Here is a 16514-nt window from a genome sequence, read left to right on the forward strand (position 1 = left end):
GATTTTCTGGGGATGCATTGTGTCCAGAAACCGGGACCTGCGTGTAATCCGTTTTCTTCATAGTATATGAAAACTGGGAGGGCTAATGAAATAAAAAGTCTAGAAGGAATTGAACATGGTGCTGTGGCAATTGTTCTGTCAGCAGAAGCATGTGAGGCACAACAACTGCCCCTTGTGCACTGCTTAGGGATTCCCCCTTCCCCCAGCTCCTGGGCCAAATTCAGGGGAAGGGAAGTCCTGCTGTGCTAGTGGAAGTCATTGTATAAACTTCCACTAATAGAACTCGTTAACAGAGTCCTGTCCCACTGATTCAAACAAAAATGAGTTGGCGATGTATCTCCTACAGATAGGGAGAAATGTATCTGCATCAGCCACTACTCACTGCAATTTATACAAAGAGTACATCACACATAAAATGTAACAGAACACATAAAATCCCAAATTAAAAATTATGCAAATTAAGATTCAAGGCACTATAGTGGTCCTCGTTTAAATGGCCACTGGTAGAAATTTGCAGACTTTACTGTCACCAGATTGTTTTGGTTCACAGGGAGAAAAGCTACATAAAAATCAGATGAGCACTTAGGGTAAGTAAACGTCCACTGGGATGTTTTTCCTTAACTAGCAGACAGAAGGCATGTGAAGATTTAAGTGCCTGCCAAATATAAACCATATTCATGTTGCATCAAAGCTTCTATATCCTCATTTTGGGGACCCACACAAGATGGTTACCTTCATGAGACCTTCATAAATGCGATGGCCTATCTCGTTTATGCTTCTTCCTAACCGTCTTGATAAGTAAGTCAATATAGGATCTTCTTTAGGTAACAAGGGTGCAGAAAGATTAACTCTTTCTTGAATACCCTAGGTGGGGGACAGAGAGGACAGAAAATGAAAAGAGTCAGTGACTGATAAATAAAATGGGATTCTCTACTATCAAGGTGGACAGACTTCAGTCTATTGTTGTCTGCTTTTTTCATTTTACAAAAACTTCTGTGGTCCAGTAATGTCTTCACATTTTCATAGCAGGGGTGTGCATTCTGAATTTCTTAACAGTTAGCTAATCTGTGTGAATACTGAGTATGAACTTCTGCTTAAGAAAATAAGTAACGCTTTGATACATAGGTTCACCTATTCCAGCATTCTTTACAAAAATACCCAGGAATCAGCAGGAATCACCTATGATAAGGTGGTAGAAGGTTGCCAGTAATTCCTCGTGTCAAATTTACCCACAACTCCCCAATTAAGCAAATATTGCCCCAAAATTTCAACACATAAGGCATCACTTCTGAAAAGCCAATATCTAGTTTACTGAATCCTATAGCAGTCTACTCAGATGTAAGCCCCACAACATTTAATAGGACTTACTTCCAGATAAGTGCACAAAATTGCTGCATCTGTTATTTAGAAAATGTATTGTTCTAGTATTCAATATAAAATCATGTTTAAGTAGTGTTCCATCAATACCTTCAGTTATTTTTATCCTAAAACACCCACATACAATTTAGGCTGCAGTTAGTGGGGAATTCTGAAGAACTTCAGCTCCTTTAAGTGCTGTAGCAGAATAACAATGTTTGTTACACAATGTATAAGACGGGGGTCTGCAACCTGCGGCTCCGGAGCTGCATGCGGCTCTTTTACACCTTTGCCGCGGCTCCTGGGCTCCAGGGCGGATACGCCTGTCCACTTCTCCAGCTGGCCAGCGGCAGCGGCCGCCCTCCAGCTGGCCGGTGGCCCGCCCTCTGGAGGCTGAGGGTGCTGCTGCTGTGCTGCTCTGCTCATGCGTCGTGCCTCGTTTCTGCCAGCGCAGGCGCAGCAGCAGACAGCAGCAGTTTCCCTCCAGAGGTGTGGCTGCTGCTGCTGGTGTGGAGCTGCTGCTGGCTGCTGCATCGAGGCAACGACGAGGTAGGCAGCTGTGGGTTGGGCCAGGGGCAGTGGGTGGTGGGCGAGGGGGGAAGCCCTCCTTTTAAAAATGGTCGAGGAAGCTGCGCCTGTTTCCCTGCCGCTGCCTCCTTCACTCCTGGTTCCGCTCGCAGCCTCAGACCGCGCTCTCGCGGGCGCGCGTCTCTCTCCGCCCCGGAGCAAGGCCGGGACTCGCCCTTGCCCGGGACCCGCGTCTCAGGAGCCAATGGGTGCATGTGTCGCGAGGGGGCTTGGAGGCTCCTAGGAGCCCGAGCACGCACAGCAGGGACGTGGCTGCTTAAAAAGGCTGCATGGAGGAAAAGGCAGTTGTGCGTTCTTCCGTAGCAGCGTCGAGCGGAGCCGCCGCCAGACCTCACCAGGCAAGGTTAGTCACGTCGCCCCCGCCTTCCAGGGCGCAAAGCTGGGCTGGCTGGGCAGAAACCACCGTCGAGCTCTGCCTGCCGTGGGCGGGGGGCTTTGCAACCCCCCAACGAGTCCCTTGGGGTGGGGGACTGGGACTGGGGAGGGGGAGTCCTCTGCCGCTGCTTCCTCAGGTGTGTTGCTTAGGCTGCTGGGCGGAGCGCGGGAGTGCAAGTTGGCCGCCTGCGCCGCGCCCTCCGGCTGTGGCCTCTCCAAAGTGGCCTCTCCAAACACGCGGCGCAAAGAGCGGCACCTTGGGTTTGCCCCGGTTTGGTTGGGCAGCCTGTGGCTGGAGGAGATCCGGGGGATTCCTCCTCGGCAGCTGAAAGAGGGGCTTGTTCTCCCGCACTTTCTTTTCTCCCAGTTCTAGGTCACTCGACCCACAATAGCACTTCTTTAGTCTCCTTGCAGCACGCGCTCTGGCAACTTTTCAGGCTCCGGCTTGCGTAAAAACTGGGAAAGCTTTCTCTCGCTTCCTTCCCCCCTCCCCCTCATTTCCTTCCCCCCTCCCCCTCCGATGCTGCTCTCCAACCACCTACCTGCTTGTCACAAGTTTTGACCCCCCCCCCACTGCTTGGAAGGGTTTCATTATTGGAGCTGAGCTTGTCCCCTGCTGAGGTAAATGACTTATTGCTCTGCTTCGACCGGGGTGGGTGGGTGGGCTGGTAAAGAAAAGCAAACCTGAGTAACTTATGCAGAGGCAGAATTTACTAGGTGGGGGAGAAGCCCCTGTCGTGACTTCCAGGTGTTTGGAAGCACGGACAGCCCACCAAAAGAAAACTTGTGAAAATGCTTCCTTCGCGAGGGCAAGGAGTAATAGGGGTGGAGATGGGCCGAAAGTCCAAAGGAAATGATTTCTTGAAGGGGGAGGATGTACTACGGGAGGCAGAATAAAGGGCTGGTTCTCACAGAGACATGGGTAGGAGAATGACGCCCCAAAAGGTTGCAGTTTTTCCTCTGTCCTGAGTGTGTGTTAGGGGAGCCTTGACAAAGCACCTGTTGGTGTGGAAGAGAGGAGTCCTAACTTGGATCTGTGTTCATGTGCAAAATCTATCGCCATTGTCATTAAGGGGGCAGGGAACTCCCCTAAAAAGGTTTGAACACTATGAACTACTACAGCCACCTGTATGCAAGTCAGCACAAACATCACAGGCTTCTCTGGTGCAATTCTGTGCTTTATTTAGCAAGAGAGGAGGTTGGAAGAGGTGAGCATAGCCTCTGGTCTAGAATATTAAGGGTAAAAGACACTAAGATTATTGTAAAAGCCAGCAGTCTTCAATTAGACATGGGACAAACATTTAACACAAGTGTGCAGTTGAGGACTCATTTTTTAAAAAAACAACAACAAATCAAATATTTGTATGCTGTTGCAACCCACCTTGGATCAGGCTGTGACCTGGTAGTGGTCCCCAGGTTGGATAAAAATGAATGATTTTTTTTAAAAAAATTAAAAAAATGGATTTTTTTTATTTAAATCAGATTTTTTTTATTTAAATCGGATTCTTAAAATTTAAATCGGATTTTTTAAAATAAAATGCAGTGTTATATTTGTTTTAAATGTCGCAGTGGTTTTGCGGCTCCCAGTTTCTTTTTTTTTCTTCAGAAACGGGTCCAAGTGGCTCTTTTTGTCTTAAAGGTTGCAGACCCCTGGTATAAGATAACCAAGCCTACTGTGTTACTTGCTACCTATTTAGAAAAATCCCAATTCTGCACCAGCAAAACTTTCCAATATTTTTCTTTTAGAACAGGGGTCCCCAAACTAAGGCCCGGGGGCCAGATGCAGCCCAACTGCCTTCTAAATGCGGCCTGCGGACGATCTGGGAATCAGCGTGTTTTTACATGAGTAGAATGTGTCCTTTTATTTAAAATGCATCTCTGGGTTATTTGTGGGGCATAGGAATTCGTTCATATTTCCCCCCCAAAATATAGTCCCCCCCCCAGGTCTGAGGGACAGTGGACCAGCCCCCTGCTGAAAAAGTTTGCTGACCCCTGTTTTAGGGGAAAAAATCTGAACATTTTTGACAAAATGAGGCATGGGGAAGAAAAATGTATTAAGTGATAGAAACTGAAGTTAGGATGCATGTGGGGGAGGCAATATGACACAGTAGTCATTGTAGGCCAGAAAGCTGGAGAGGGAATTGCAAACATCACCACTAGAAGCTTTGCAATGATTTCCAAGTCTTGCCCAAAATGTTTAGTAATGTGGCTACAAATATTACTAGGCTGCCTTAAGAAGAAAGTTATTCAGATTTACTTCAATTAACAGATAATATACTTCAAAGTGATCGTAAAACAAAGCAGTGCTGACTATCTGAATCTACTTGGACATCTCAGGAAGAAAGGCAGATTAGAGGTAAAGTAACGAAAAACTAGGTCTGGGACGTGGGTGGCGCTGTGGTCTAAATCACAGAGCCTAGGGCTTGCCGATCGGAAGGTTGGCGGTTCGAATCCCCATGACAGGGTGAGCTCCCGTTTTTCGGTCCCAGCTCCTGCCCACCTAGCAGTTCAAAAGCACATCAAGTGCAAGTAGATAAATAGGTACCGCTCCAACGGGAAGGTAAATGGCGTTTACGTGCGCTGCTCTGGTTCGCCAGAAGCGGCTTAGTCATGCTGGCGACATGATCCAGAAAAACTGTCTGCGAACAAACGCTGGCTTCCTCGGTCTATAGAGCAAGATGAGTGCTGCAAACCTAGAGTCGTCCACGACTGGACCTAACGGTCAGGGGTACCTTAACCTTTACCTTTAATAAAAGACTACACCATTAATTACTTACCCGTAAGTGCTGGAACGCATGAATGCTATATGGAAGATCTAGAATTTTTGTGCATTCTGGCTCTTCTAAGTCTGGAGGTAAAGGAGACTTTGTGTCTATATAGTCCTCAGGGCTAAAACCAAATAGCAATGCAAACATTAGAATATTTATTTGCAGTCGAAAAGATCACAGAATACTAGCAACGGGAACTAAGCCATGTAGGAATGCTGATTAACATTATCTGTTTTAAGTCAACTAACACATTATATATTTTTATATCTACATCAGATCAACCTGCATTAATATCGTATCTGCTGAGTCTTCAGCTTAAGACTATAAACTAGTACTAATCTCTTTCCCCCCCAAAGCAGACACAAAATAATTCAGTTAGGATCCTATAGTGAGTACTTTCTGAAGTGCATATCCTTGTTCAAATAATTAAAATGAACAATATTCAAAATTAAGGAACTATTTTGGATTCTGCCATACTGACAATGAATAAAGAAGGTTAGGAATCAAGTTCTGAAATACAGGTAACTCACAACTTACACACATTTAACTTGTGTGCATAAAGCTTTATGCCCTTGACATAAAAAATAAAATAAAAAATTAAGGGGGCAGACATCCAGGAAAATACTTTGGCAATCCATTGAACCCAATGGGTTTTGACTATATGAGATTTTGGTTTTATGTGCTATCCCACAATGTTACCCCTGCCTAAGTTGAGAGTTGCCTGTACAGTGGTACCTCGGGTTTACGAACTTAATCCGTTCTGGAAGTCCGTTCTTAAACCAAAGCCGTTCTTAAACCGAGGCGCACTTTCTCTAATGAAGCCTCCTGCCACCGGTGCCCTTCCACCGTTCGGCTTCCGTTCGTAGACCGAGGTAAAGTTCATTAACCGGAACACTACTTCCAGTTTTGTGGAGTTCGTAAACAGGACTGTTCTAAAAACGAGGTACCACTGTACATTTGAAATCATGCTCTGGAGAAAGCCTACTTCACCAAGAACGAATGCAACAAAGTTTAGGAATGCCTAGAAAAGACACATAAGCAAATATTGTTGAGATGACTATAAATATCTTTTTGAGAATACTCATTAGCTTAACATTCACTTATTATTTCAACCTGATTCCCCATGGCACAATCATAATCCCATCATCTCAAATTACAGCAGTTGCAAAAATTCTGTGCAATTAACCATCTCTCTACCTGATCTCTTTGCTCTCCAAGGTGATGTAAGTGCCATCATAGAGATCCAAGTCCCCCAAAGGCACCTTTGCTTTAATGCAATCTGGATCTTCTTTATTATGCCTTTGTTCCAGTCCTGTGTCTCTGTCTTCATTCTCCTCTATATGGATCTTCTGAGCAACCAGTTGTTTCTAGAAGAGATACAAAAAGCAAAACATTGTTCAAAACAGAAAATTACTAACAAATATTCATGAACTCCTCATGCCACTCCCTATGAAGAACTCAGTGGTCTAGAAATTTACACTGAGAAGTCCAATTATAAGTTTCGTTCTCAGAAATAACTAGGCAATGAGGTTGTGACAAATGTTGATTCGATCCTTATCCAACATGAATGAGTAACTCAATCCATTGTACAGACATGCAGGATTTAATGGCTAGTATCCAGAAGGCCCCTTGTGCAAGCAGAAGGACCTTCTGGTACGTGGCCATGCCATTCCTTCCCTCCTTCAACTGTAGTCACCTGAACTGCAAACCCAAGGCATTTCAAAAGGTTTCTTGGGGAGCGTGGGTGAGCTCTGCTGTTCATGCTTTTCAGCATACAACACTTAAGACTTTAATTTCCCCCCATCCCAATGTAAAGATTGGATACTTCAAACACTGACAGCCACAATTACGTAATCACACCGTACATAGCTGCCATGTGAACAAGTCTTCATAAAGGATCAAGGTTGCTACTCATTCTTTTAGTGATTAAGGTCCAAAATACAGCAATATGTATGTGCGGAGGATCATTGCACAAAACAGGGCCAAGAGTGCTTTTAGCTGTACTCTTAAGCTGTATGTAGTGACTTATTTTTGACGTCTTTGACTAGGATGCAAATAAATTTCCTTATGTCTGCTGAAGGGGCTGGAAATTCTCTGTATGGTTTTGGTTTCTTTAACCAGCAGAAGCTACATTATAAACTTGTTAGCTGGCTTCAGACATGGGATGCTCTTTAAGAAAGACAAACACAGAGAGAACTAGTGTGTTTTTTCTGGCACTGCTCAAGCTTAGACTGGTCCCTCTTTTTAGATGGGAGATGTGTAGAATATTGTGTAGAATATTGTGTAGAATGAGCTGGGGCTTCTGTAGTAAAGCATGAACTTTCATGAGCCTGTGGTTTGGTTCAGATACCATGTTTGGTGTCTGGAATATCAAAATAAAAAGCATGTCAGATATGGTTTCTGAAATGCCACTCAGTTTCAAAGAAATTTTCATGAGGTGAGAGAGGCTGTTTTTCAGGGGGGAAAAGCTTGGAGCCCTTTGGACTCAAGAGAACAAATTCCATGGTTCAATGGAACCTGACCACAATTTACAGCTCCAATAGTAAAGGAAAGTCAAAAAGTGTTGACTACTTTCTTTAAGTTGCAGGTTTTATGCATAGAGACTGAAATAATAAATACTATTGACGCTAAAGCTTTCAGCATCAGTATTTATCATTCTCCAAATGCACTTCCTTTATCAGGAAATTAGTGTTTCATACTTCTCGGTACCTACAAAACAGGTTTCCAAGACCATTTCGTTACACAGCCTCACCTCCAACTCTTTGAGGTAGTTAACAGTTGTTTCTTGTCTCATTAGTATTACTAAATCGTGAGGATGCTTCAGGTTCATTGGCGAGTCGACCTAGAAGACAGTTCAAAATAGCTTCATTATTAAACATCCTTAATATTTAGACAGCTGAATATTCAGGCATTTGCTAGTAACAGGCTGTAGCACTGAGGAATTTCTGAACACTATAAATAGCCAATTGGCTACAGGAAACTTTCAGAAGCATAGGATATAGGGAACTGAAACAGAATGTTGTTTTTATTTCTTTTGTTTTCTTACATTTATATCCTACTTTTCTTTCCTCTTGGAACCCGTGTACTGAAAAGATCCAAACATGCTTAGCTTCAGTAATTATGCATATTACATAATGTTGGGCAATTTGGTATGAGGATTGATTACCAGTAGTTAAAAACATACTCTGTGTTATAATCTAAAGTGTGTGCCAACAATTGCATAGTGCCTGAACATTTACATTTTGACAATATTTATTGGGAGGTAGGGTTACCCCCAACTAGTTTGTCAAATCTCTTTGATTTCTCAGACATTCAGCACCACTGAATTTAAGATTAAAATTTTATACTTAGTAAGGGCGTAGGTCTGTTAAGAGTAAAATTTCACACTTAGTATAATAGGTTAATCGTTAATATAGTTATCTAGCTATAAAAGATAAGTTAGATCCACTTTGTTAAAATGCCAGCAAATTGCTTTCCCTGATACACATACTGAGTTTGCTAGTGCTGCTGTACAGGAAAGTAGAAGTTTGACTCCATCATTTTCTGAGGGTTATTTATGAAGGGAAAAATCACCACTTATTATTATTATTTAATTAATTTTGTATATTGAATTTCTTCTGAAGATCACATAGTGGTTCACAACATAAAAATACAAAATGAGAACTCAAAATACTTAACAAAAAACAACACCCCCTTCCACAAACACATTTAAAAGGACATAGAATGTTAATTAGCCAAAGGCCTGGTTATGGAGAAATGTTTTAGCCTAGCCCCCAAATATATGTAATGATGTAATGAATTTGCCAGGCCAGCCTCCTTGGAGAGAGCATTCCAGAAATGGGGAGCCACTGCAAAAAAGGCCGATTCTATGCTATGTACCCATACCTCAGACAGCCACCCCAGAAGGATACCATTGTTGATGGTATCAAAAGCTGCTGAGGTATTAATCACTTCCCTGGTCCAGTCAGCTGTCACATCCCTGCTAGTTTTTATCAGCTAAGGCAGCAGGGGTCCAGAGCTAGAAAGTGAAGGAAGTGAGAGTACTGTTGTGTTTAGGTTCTGCTAGCACATTCCCATAGGCATCTGACTGGGCACTGTGAGGATGCTGGATGAGGGACACTGGCCAGATCTAGTAGGCTCTTCTTATGTTCCTACCCTGGAGGAAATCTCATGTATGATCACATTTTCACTGAAAGCATACGGCACACCTAAATGGACCCTTGCAAATAATAATAGAAGTAGGGAAAGGATTCTACTTCATAGTAGGCAGCAGGGTTCAATGGACATGGAATAATGCCATTTAGCACAAGTTCAACTTTGTACCTTAGGGCAGAAATAGAACATCTATTTTCAGAAGGTTGCTGATTAAGTAGTATATCTTGTGTGCAAACGCACACATCTATCTATCTATCTATCTATCTATCTATCCATCCATCCAAAGGTCTTCACAGATACTCTGGTTTTGAAGAATTACAAATATGTATAAGCTTCCCTTTCCTCACAAATGAGCAGGGAAGGCAATTGTTAAGCAGTTCAGGATACTCCTGCATGAAACAGATCATTCTAAACCCATTTCAATTAGATTTTTGGATGCAGTTGGGACTGATGTTGGTTGGATGCCGATAGCTGCCAAGAGATGGGGGTGGCACCCCGTTGAAGCTCCTGGAAGGTTTAGCAGTTTTCTTTTGAGTATTAACAAGATCATAAAGATAAAAAATAAAATATCCCACCCTAAATCAGAAGATTTAGGCAATGCATGCAAAATAACAACCAAATGACATAGTAAGTTCTCATGTCAGACTACCATTAACAGTTTATGTTAACCAAAAGGTTTTATAATGTGAGGGGAGTTATCTGTTTATATACCGGTAATACAGTCTACTGGGATAGGCTGCTTGTTTTTAGATTCTTATATTCTGTTACTTGTTTTGCTGAATCTTTTATGGTAAATTAGTTTATAGTCAGAGGTGCTTTTTGAAAGGCCAGTTGCATGCTTAAAATATTAGTTTTGAATTAGTCAAGGATCTCAGGATGACTAAACATAGGTGGGGCCTTAAGTGCAAAGTTTGCTTATGCTACACATATATGAAGAAGCATAAGCAGCCATAACATGCCATGAAATTCAGAAGAGTTTAATTGCATAGAGGCATTGCACCCTGTGCCTTTTTATTGGTCATCTTATTGTTAACTATTCATACAACCAAACATGTTTAATATTTCTATCCTGTCTTATTTCTATTCTGAACAGAGTGTTCAACAACTATCCAGCTTTTTCATCACAACACAAAACTGCAAAATATTCTCCATACCCTCTTTAATAATATCAAAATGAGCATGGTGGAACAGTATTTTAAAGGAACTATTTGACAGATCTTTAAGGCTATAACCCCAAGCGCACTTACTTGAGATTAAGCCCCACTGGGTCATACACTGAGTAAATATGAATTGGACTGTGAATTTCTACAACTATTCTTTACTTACACAAGTAAAGGAGGTCATTTTGGTGAATACAGTAACATTTATAGAACCCATGAATTAGGGGAAAAGAGTAAGTAGATAGAAAGACCCACACAATCTGCCCCACCCATGTAATTGCATTATTCACATCAGTCCCCAACTGTGTAAAATTACACGACAAAAAAACAATCCCTATGTGACTGTGGGTGGAGAGCATCTCTGATCCTAATTACATCTGTGCAAATGTGTGCTCTTGATCTCCATGGATCCAGCTTTCAACTAAGAGAATGTAGGATTTAAACCTATAAACGTTTTCTCATATACAAGTTCCATTGGAAATAAACAAGGATCACTAGGGCTTGGGCAAAAGGAGAACGAGCAATTAAAACAAGCACAAAGTTGCAAAATCACTGTGCCACTTATGCAAAAACATCAGAGCTTGCTTAATGCAGAGGTCTGAGATTGATTAGGAAATTCTGTCAACTCTTTTAAAAAGCCCTGGAAACACTATATGTAGTAGACAACATCAGCTGTGGTATGAATATTGCAAGACATTTGAATAGTTACAGCTGAAGATTTTGCAGCATCTAATTAGCATAATTTGACAATTATATTATTCCGATTTTTTCGGAATCCCCCCCCCTCAAATGCAATATTCACTAAGCTGATCTACCAATCAGTAATATTTGAAGTCAGGAGTGGGCCCCATGTGGTCCTAAGGCTACAATCTGTCTCTCCTTCAGCAACCTGCTGAGTGGAGAGGGAGAGTAAAGGAGATGTGGCCCCAGTCCACCTTTGCTGCTGACACCATTCACCACCAATTTGCCTTCTACCCATGGTCTCAAAAAAAAAAAAAAAGTCTACTCATTTTAGGTAATTTTAACACCACAGCCCAGCCCAGCACTGTGATCTGCTGAACAGACCTGGTTAACTTTATCATAGCCTGAAGATGTCCATGTACAGATAACTGCTTTCTCCAGTGGCCCCTAACTTGTGGAATGATCTCCTAATGGAGATCAGGTGCACAGCAACTCCTGGAAGCTCCCACCAACCATTTAAAACATAGCTCTTTACCCAAAGTTTTCCCAACTGACATACACACATACATAATTTTATTTGTATGCTGCCTTTCCACAGTTCAAACCATGCTCAAGATGGCTTACATGAAAAAATACATATCTACAACATAGCAAAAGTAGTTATAAACAATAAATAAAACATTAAAAATACAGAACTAAACTGAACAATTTTCACACAAAACACAAGATCTAAAATAAAGATACAAAAAACAAACAGCAACAACTCCCTGCAACAAAAACCCCCAGCCCTTAGGGAAGGGAACACCAAAAACTGCCCCCCTCCCCATTCTGCTGACTAATTCTGTCCAGCAGCAGACAAACACTTGTTGCTTACCATCTATAGTGTTTTATATCTAAAATTCATGGTCAGGCAATAGTTTTACTAGGCCCAACCAAAACCTGAGGCAACTCTGCATAGCAGGGAAGCAAGTCCAACTCTCAGACTTTGTACCCTTTAAGGAGATTGCATTAGAAGCGTAATAAATACTAGAGTCACTTTCAATATCTCATATGGTAAATGGTATGGATATTAATTATTAAAGGAAAATCAGAAAGCTAGCAAAAGTGGGAAGTGATCAGCAGAGGCTCTATATTAAGAACAGTTTGTGACAAGTAAGAGAGCTATGATCAGAATACAAATTCAATTGCAGACCTCAACAATGTACAATGAAGTTTAAGCATAGCCAAATTTTCACCATTTTAAACTTACCTACAGATTCACACACCCCCACCATATGACATACATTATAAAGCACAGAAGAGAACCAACAAATCTAGGTAACAACAAAATATGTGATTCGTAAGACTAAAACCAGGAAGCCCTATAAAAACAGATTATTTATATGTAGATAACCCTTGAATTCATTCTATAAAAGGGAATACCTTTTATATTGAAGCCCGTCAGTTTAGAACAGAAAAGCAGTTCAAATTAGATTTTGGTAGGAATGCTCCAAGCTGCTGACAAAAAATTAACTTATAAAACAGGGGAATCAAGCTGCCATGATACTCTTTTTCTAAACTAAATTTCTGGTGAACTGTGCCTGCTGAATACAGTAGATTTATACATGTTCACCACCTTCTATACCTTGCCTAGTCATTGCTGTCCAGTGGATTGATGTCTTGCCTTGCCATGCAAAACAGAAAACCTTCCTATCGATAAATGAGCAATGCTTCACCCAGGTATAGCCCAGATAATACTTAAAGCTAGGGCTTGATGGCTCTATGGTGCACTTATAAAACTCACTCAAAAGTAGTGATGTGTGAAATAGAGAGCGACATGGAACTTTGTACTTATCAGCCTCTGCCTAAGTCTCTTCATCAAGAAAGAAAGAAACAGAACAAACTGAATGAGGACAAAGGTGAAACTTACATGGCTGCCTATGAAATCAAGCCTGTTAAAAAGGGGCTCTGATAAATCAAAGAACCACTTATCCTAATTACTGCCCTAAGTAAACTAGTAGAAAGCATTACTGAAACTAGATGGTTAAACATTAATTAATTAGAATGGCTTCTGCAAAGGATGTTTTGCTTTTAATTCTTCGAGTGTCAACATGCATGTAGGGTAGGGGAGATTCAGTAGTCATATTTGGACTTCCAAAAAGGCTCCTAAGTAAACAGTAGCCATGGTTGTCCTGTGAAATGGTAATTGGTTAAAGATCACGCAGAAGAGGGTGGGAATAAGCAGAACATTTTCAAAATGTTCTGAACAAAACTCTGTACTGGATCCATTGCCATTTAACATTCCTATATGATATGGAGTTAAGGATGGAGTTAGGGTGAGCCGTGAGATAGCCATGTTTGCTGATGAAATTTAAAAGAGATTTTGTAGGATTCAAAAAGGGCATTTTAGGTGGAAGATGACTGTGTGCCACAGAAAACCTTAAACGAAAGCTTCAACAGAAGGTGCAGCATTGTAGGGTGGGGGAAGAAAAACTAAATGTTGGGAATTATTAGGAAATATTTAAAACACTACAGACAAGAGCAACTAAAGTGATCAGGGAGCTGGACTTCCAAACAAGGAAAGCCTAGCTAGGACATTTGGGGCTCTTTAGAGAAAGATGACTATGAAGACACATGACATGTTAATAAAATCATGTGGAGAAACTGAGGAGTCTTCAGTTCACCTCTCTCACTATTCTGGAACGAAGGTTCACCCAATGAAACTGACAGGCAGCTGATAGTACCTTTATCTCTCTATTACATGAAACACATGTTACAGGTAGGTAGCCATGTTGGTCTGCCATAGTCAAAACAAAATAAAATAAAAAATTCCTTCCAGTAGCACCTTAGAGACCAACTAAGTTTGTTCTTGGTATGAGCTTTCGTGTGCATGCACACTTCTTCAGATACACTGAAACGGAAGTCACCAGACTGGATGAAACACATGGTTACTTACGGAATTCACCGCTACATAATGTGGCACGGTGATAGCTTAGATAAATTGACAAAGGTCAATCTTTACCATAACTAAATGAGAATGTCTATAAGCAGAGGCAGTATACCCCTGAAGACCAAATTGTGGGCCGCCCAGAAGGGGTATGGGCAGAAAAGCAACAAGGAAGGCCTGCTGACTCTATTCTTACATAACACTCTTTCCTCAGAGGCACTTTGCTGTCCTAAAGGGATCCTTGCTGGGCTCTTCTCTGGTACCCAACACAGAAACGCTGATCAAAGGGAGAGCTTCGAAAACGGCAGCAACGAGGTTGCTGGAAACCACAGGTGAGGAGGAGAGCTGCTTTTGTGCTCGAACCCCGCTTGCTGGTTTCCCACAGGCAAGGACTCAGCCAGGACACTGGGCTAGATGGGCCACTGGCCTGATCCTGCAGGCTCTCTCCAGAAAGCCATGTGCACCTGGAGACATGGGAGGGAGCCAGAAAGGGAAGCAGCGCTGGAGGGATGGGAAGGGGCTGCATCGTAGGCGCCGGGAACGCGCCCGCAGAGTCTCTCTCTCTCCTTCCCTACACAGGGGACGGACCCTCCTTGGCACTGGGAGAAGAATGCAGAGGGAAGGGGGAATGGGGAGGAAGCGTTTCTATGGCGACGGTTCCCACAGCGGCCAGAGGAGCCCCTCCCTCACCTGCTGCTGGATCTTGCCATCCTCGGTGACCACCCAGTGGGTGGTGGCGGCGCCAGGCTGAGCCGCAGAGCCCAGCAGCAAGAAAAGGCCCAGCAGCGCCCAGCCCGGAGAGGCGCACGCCAGTCCTCGACCACCCCGCCCGGACACTCCTGCTCCTGTTGCTGCCGCCGCTGCTACCGCCATCTTCCTCAAGCCCGGCCTACCCGCGCCACCCGGAAGCGGATTGGCCTCCAGCGCCATTTTGGGGAAGGAAGTGTGTGCGCGCTCAGAAAGCTTAGAGGTACGACAAGGTGTAGACTCGCACGAAGCCCGAACTTGTAAGCTTAAATGTTTCAAGCCGCCGCTGTGCGCGGATGGATTCTCTGCGCCAGCAACAAAGCAGCTGTTTCTTCCCTCATTCAACTCGCCTTGCAAATGACGTGTGGGAAGTTAAGACCACAAGTCCTACGTGTGCGTGTCACTCTAACTTTCCCCCCCTTCCTATCTCTATGTGACCGGGAGAGGTCGGAGGAAGGGGAGGAGAGCGGTTGGTCAAACCGATGAGGACGTCTCGCGTGGCTGCGCCCCTGAGAGCGGGAGGAGGCGGAGAAAGAATGTGGCGAAAGGGGGCGGGGCCTACGAGAGGGCGCGGGGAGTGGAGATGAGGCCCCGCCCTCCCACGTGCTGCTCAGAGGCAGCAGCCAATCGCGGGCTCGCAGCCGCTGTCATCGGAAGGTGAATAAGAGCCGCGCTCTTTTTGTTCCGCGAAGGGAGCAGCCTTCGCAGCACATGCTGCAATAATCTGAACAAACACAGACCCCGTGTTGCAAAATGTGACAATCTACAAAAATGCAAACACAACACGCTGGCTAATAACTGTTAGTAAATGTATAATGGGTATGACGTCATTCAAAATATACGAATAAACCACTTCAAAATAATATATATATATGTAACACATCTCACAAAATATACAAGTGACTGCAAGTTGTTATATGTATCAAGAGTCAAACAAGGATTCAAACAACAGCGAGGAACGCCAAACGGTCTCTTCAAAGGAAGACGTCTCACAAAAGTCTCAAAGGAAGACGTCTCACTATTCATTGGTTGTTTGAATCCTTGTTTGACAGCTTCTGACATGGGACCATGTGCCCGTTTGGAGGCTACTGCACCTGCCCGTCCGGATGGAAGAACATTTAAGGCTGCTCCCGAATCTGAAACAAACGCCCCAGCAACAACAGGCCATATAACAGACATACTGACACAGGGGCCAGAACCCGTGGCAGACATAGATGCCTATTCTGGCCCCGTGTCCACTATTACAGGACTGAACAGAATCGGGCTCACCTGCATTCTACACAGGGCAAAAGGGCCAGATTCCAAAGAATAAATGCCCTTAGAAATGACAATATTCAAAAAGCAGCAGGGAAACATTTCAGTCTTGCTAGACATTGCAACCAATCTTAAAAGCTGTTAATCAAAACAAGGTTCTTCCTCAACTCCCCCATTCTGCATCTAATCGATTTTAAACTGGTATTTTTGAACTATATTTTTGAATTTGTAATTATGACTTTGGTAAGAAGGAATGGACCACCTTCCCAGTATGCATCTATAGTTAAATGTGGCTGTTTAATGTGTGACCCATGAGCACAACACATTAAGTTATCTAAGGCATAAACTTGAATACAGTGGGGATGATGGGGTCTATCACTTGACAGGATGAACACTTGCACATGCACACCCCATTACCAAATATGACTAATTAAAGATACAAGGATTTAGGGATTTTCAAACCAGAATTTAGCAATATTCCTAACCATCCAGAGATTTATGTAA

General features: G+C 43.0%; 1 protein-coding gene across 1 annotated transcript in view; it reads right to left on the reverse strand.

Annotated features, from left to right (window-relative positions):
* Positions 1–14954, reverse strand: part of TTC17 (tetratricopeptide repeat domain 17) — a 60052-nt gene extending 45098 nt beyond the window's left edge. Inside the window, exons 1-5 of the mRNA XM_033149555.1 lie at positions 14700–14954; positions 7840–7929; positions 6285–6454; positions 5097–5208; positions 733–864 (exon numbers count right to left, since the gene is read on the reverse strand). Coding sequence (XP_033005446.1) covers positions 733–864; positions 5097–5208; positions 6285–6454; positions 7840–7929; positions 14700–14939 — 744 coding nt within the window. The 5' untranslated portion in view covers positions 14940–14954. The remainder of the gene's footprint in view (positions 1–732; positions 865–5096; positions 5209–6284; positions 6455–7839; positions 7930–14699) is intronic.
* Positions 14955–16514: the final 1560 nt, after the last annotated feature.

This window comes from Lacerta agilis, chromosome 1, assembly GCF_009819535.1.
Source record: "Lacerta agilis isolate rLacAgi1 chromosome 1, rLacAgi1.pri, whole genome shotgun sequence".
Taxonomy (NCBI): domain Eukaryota; kingdom Metazoa; phylum Chordata; class Lepidosauria; order Squamata; family Lacertidae; genus Lacerta; species Lacerta agilis.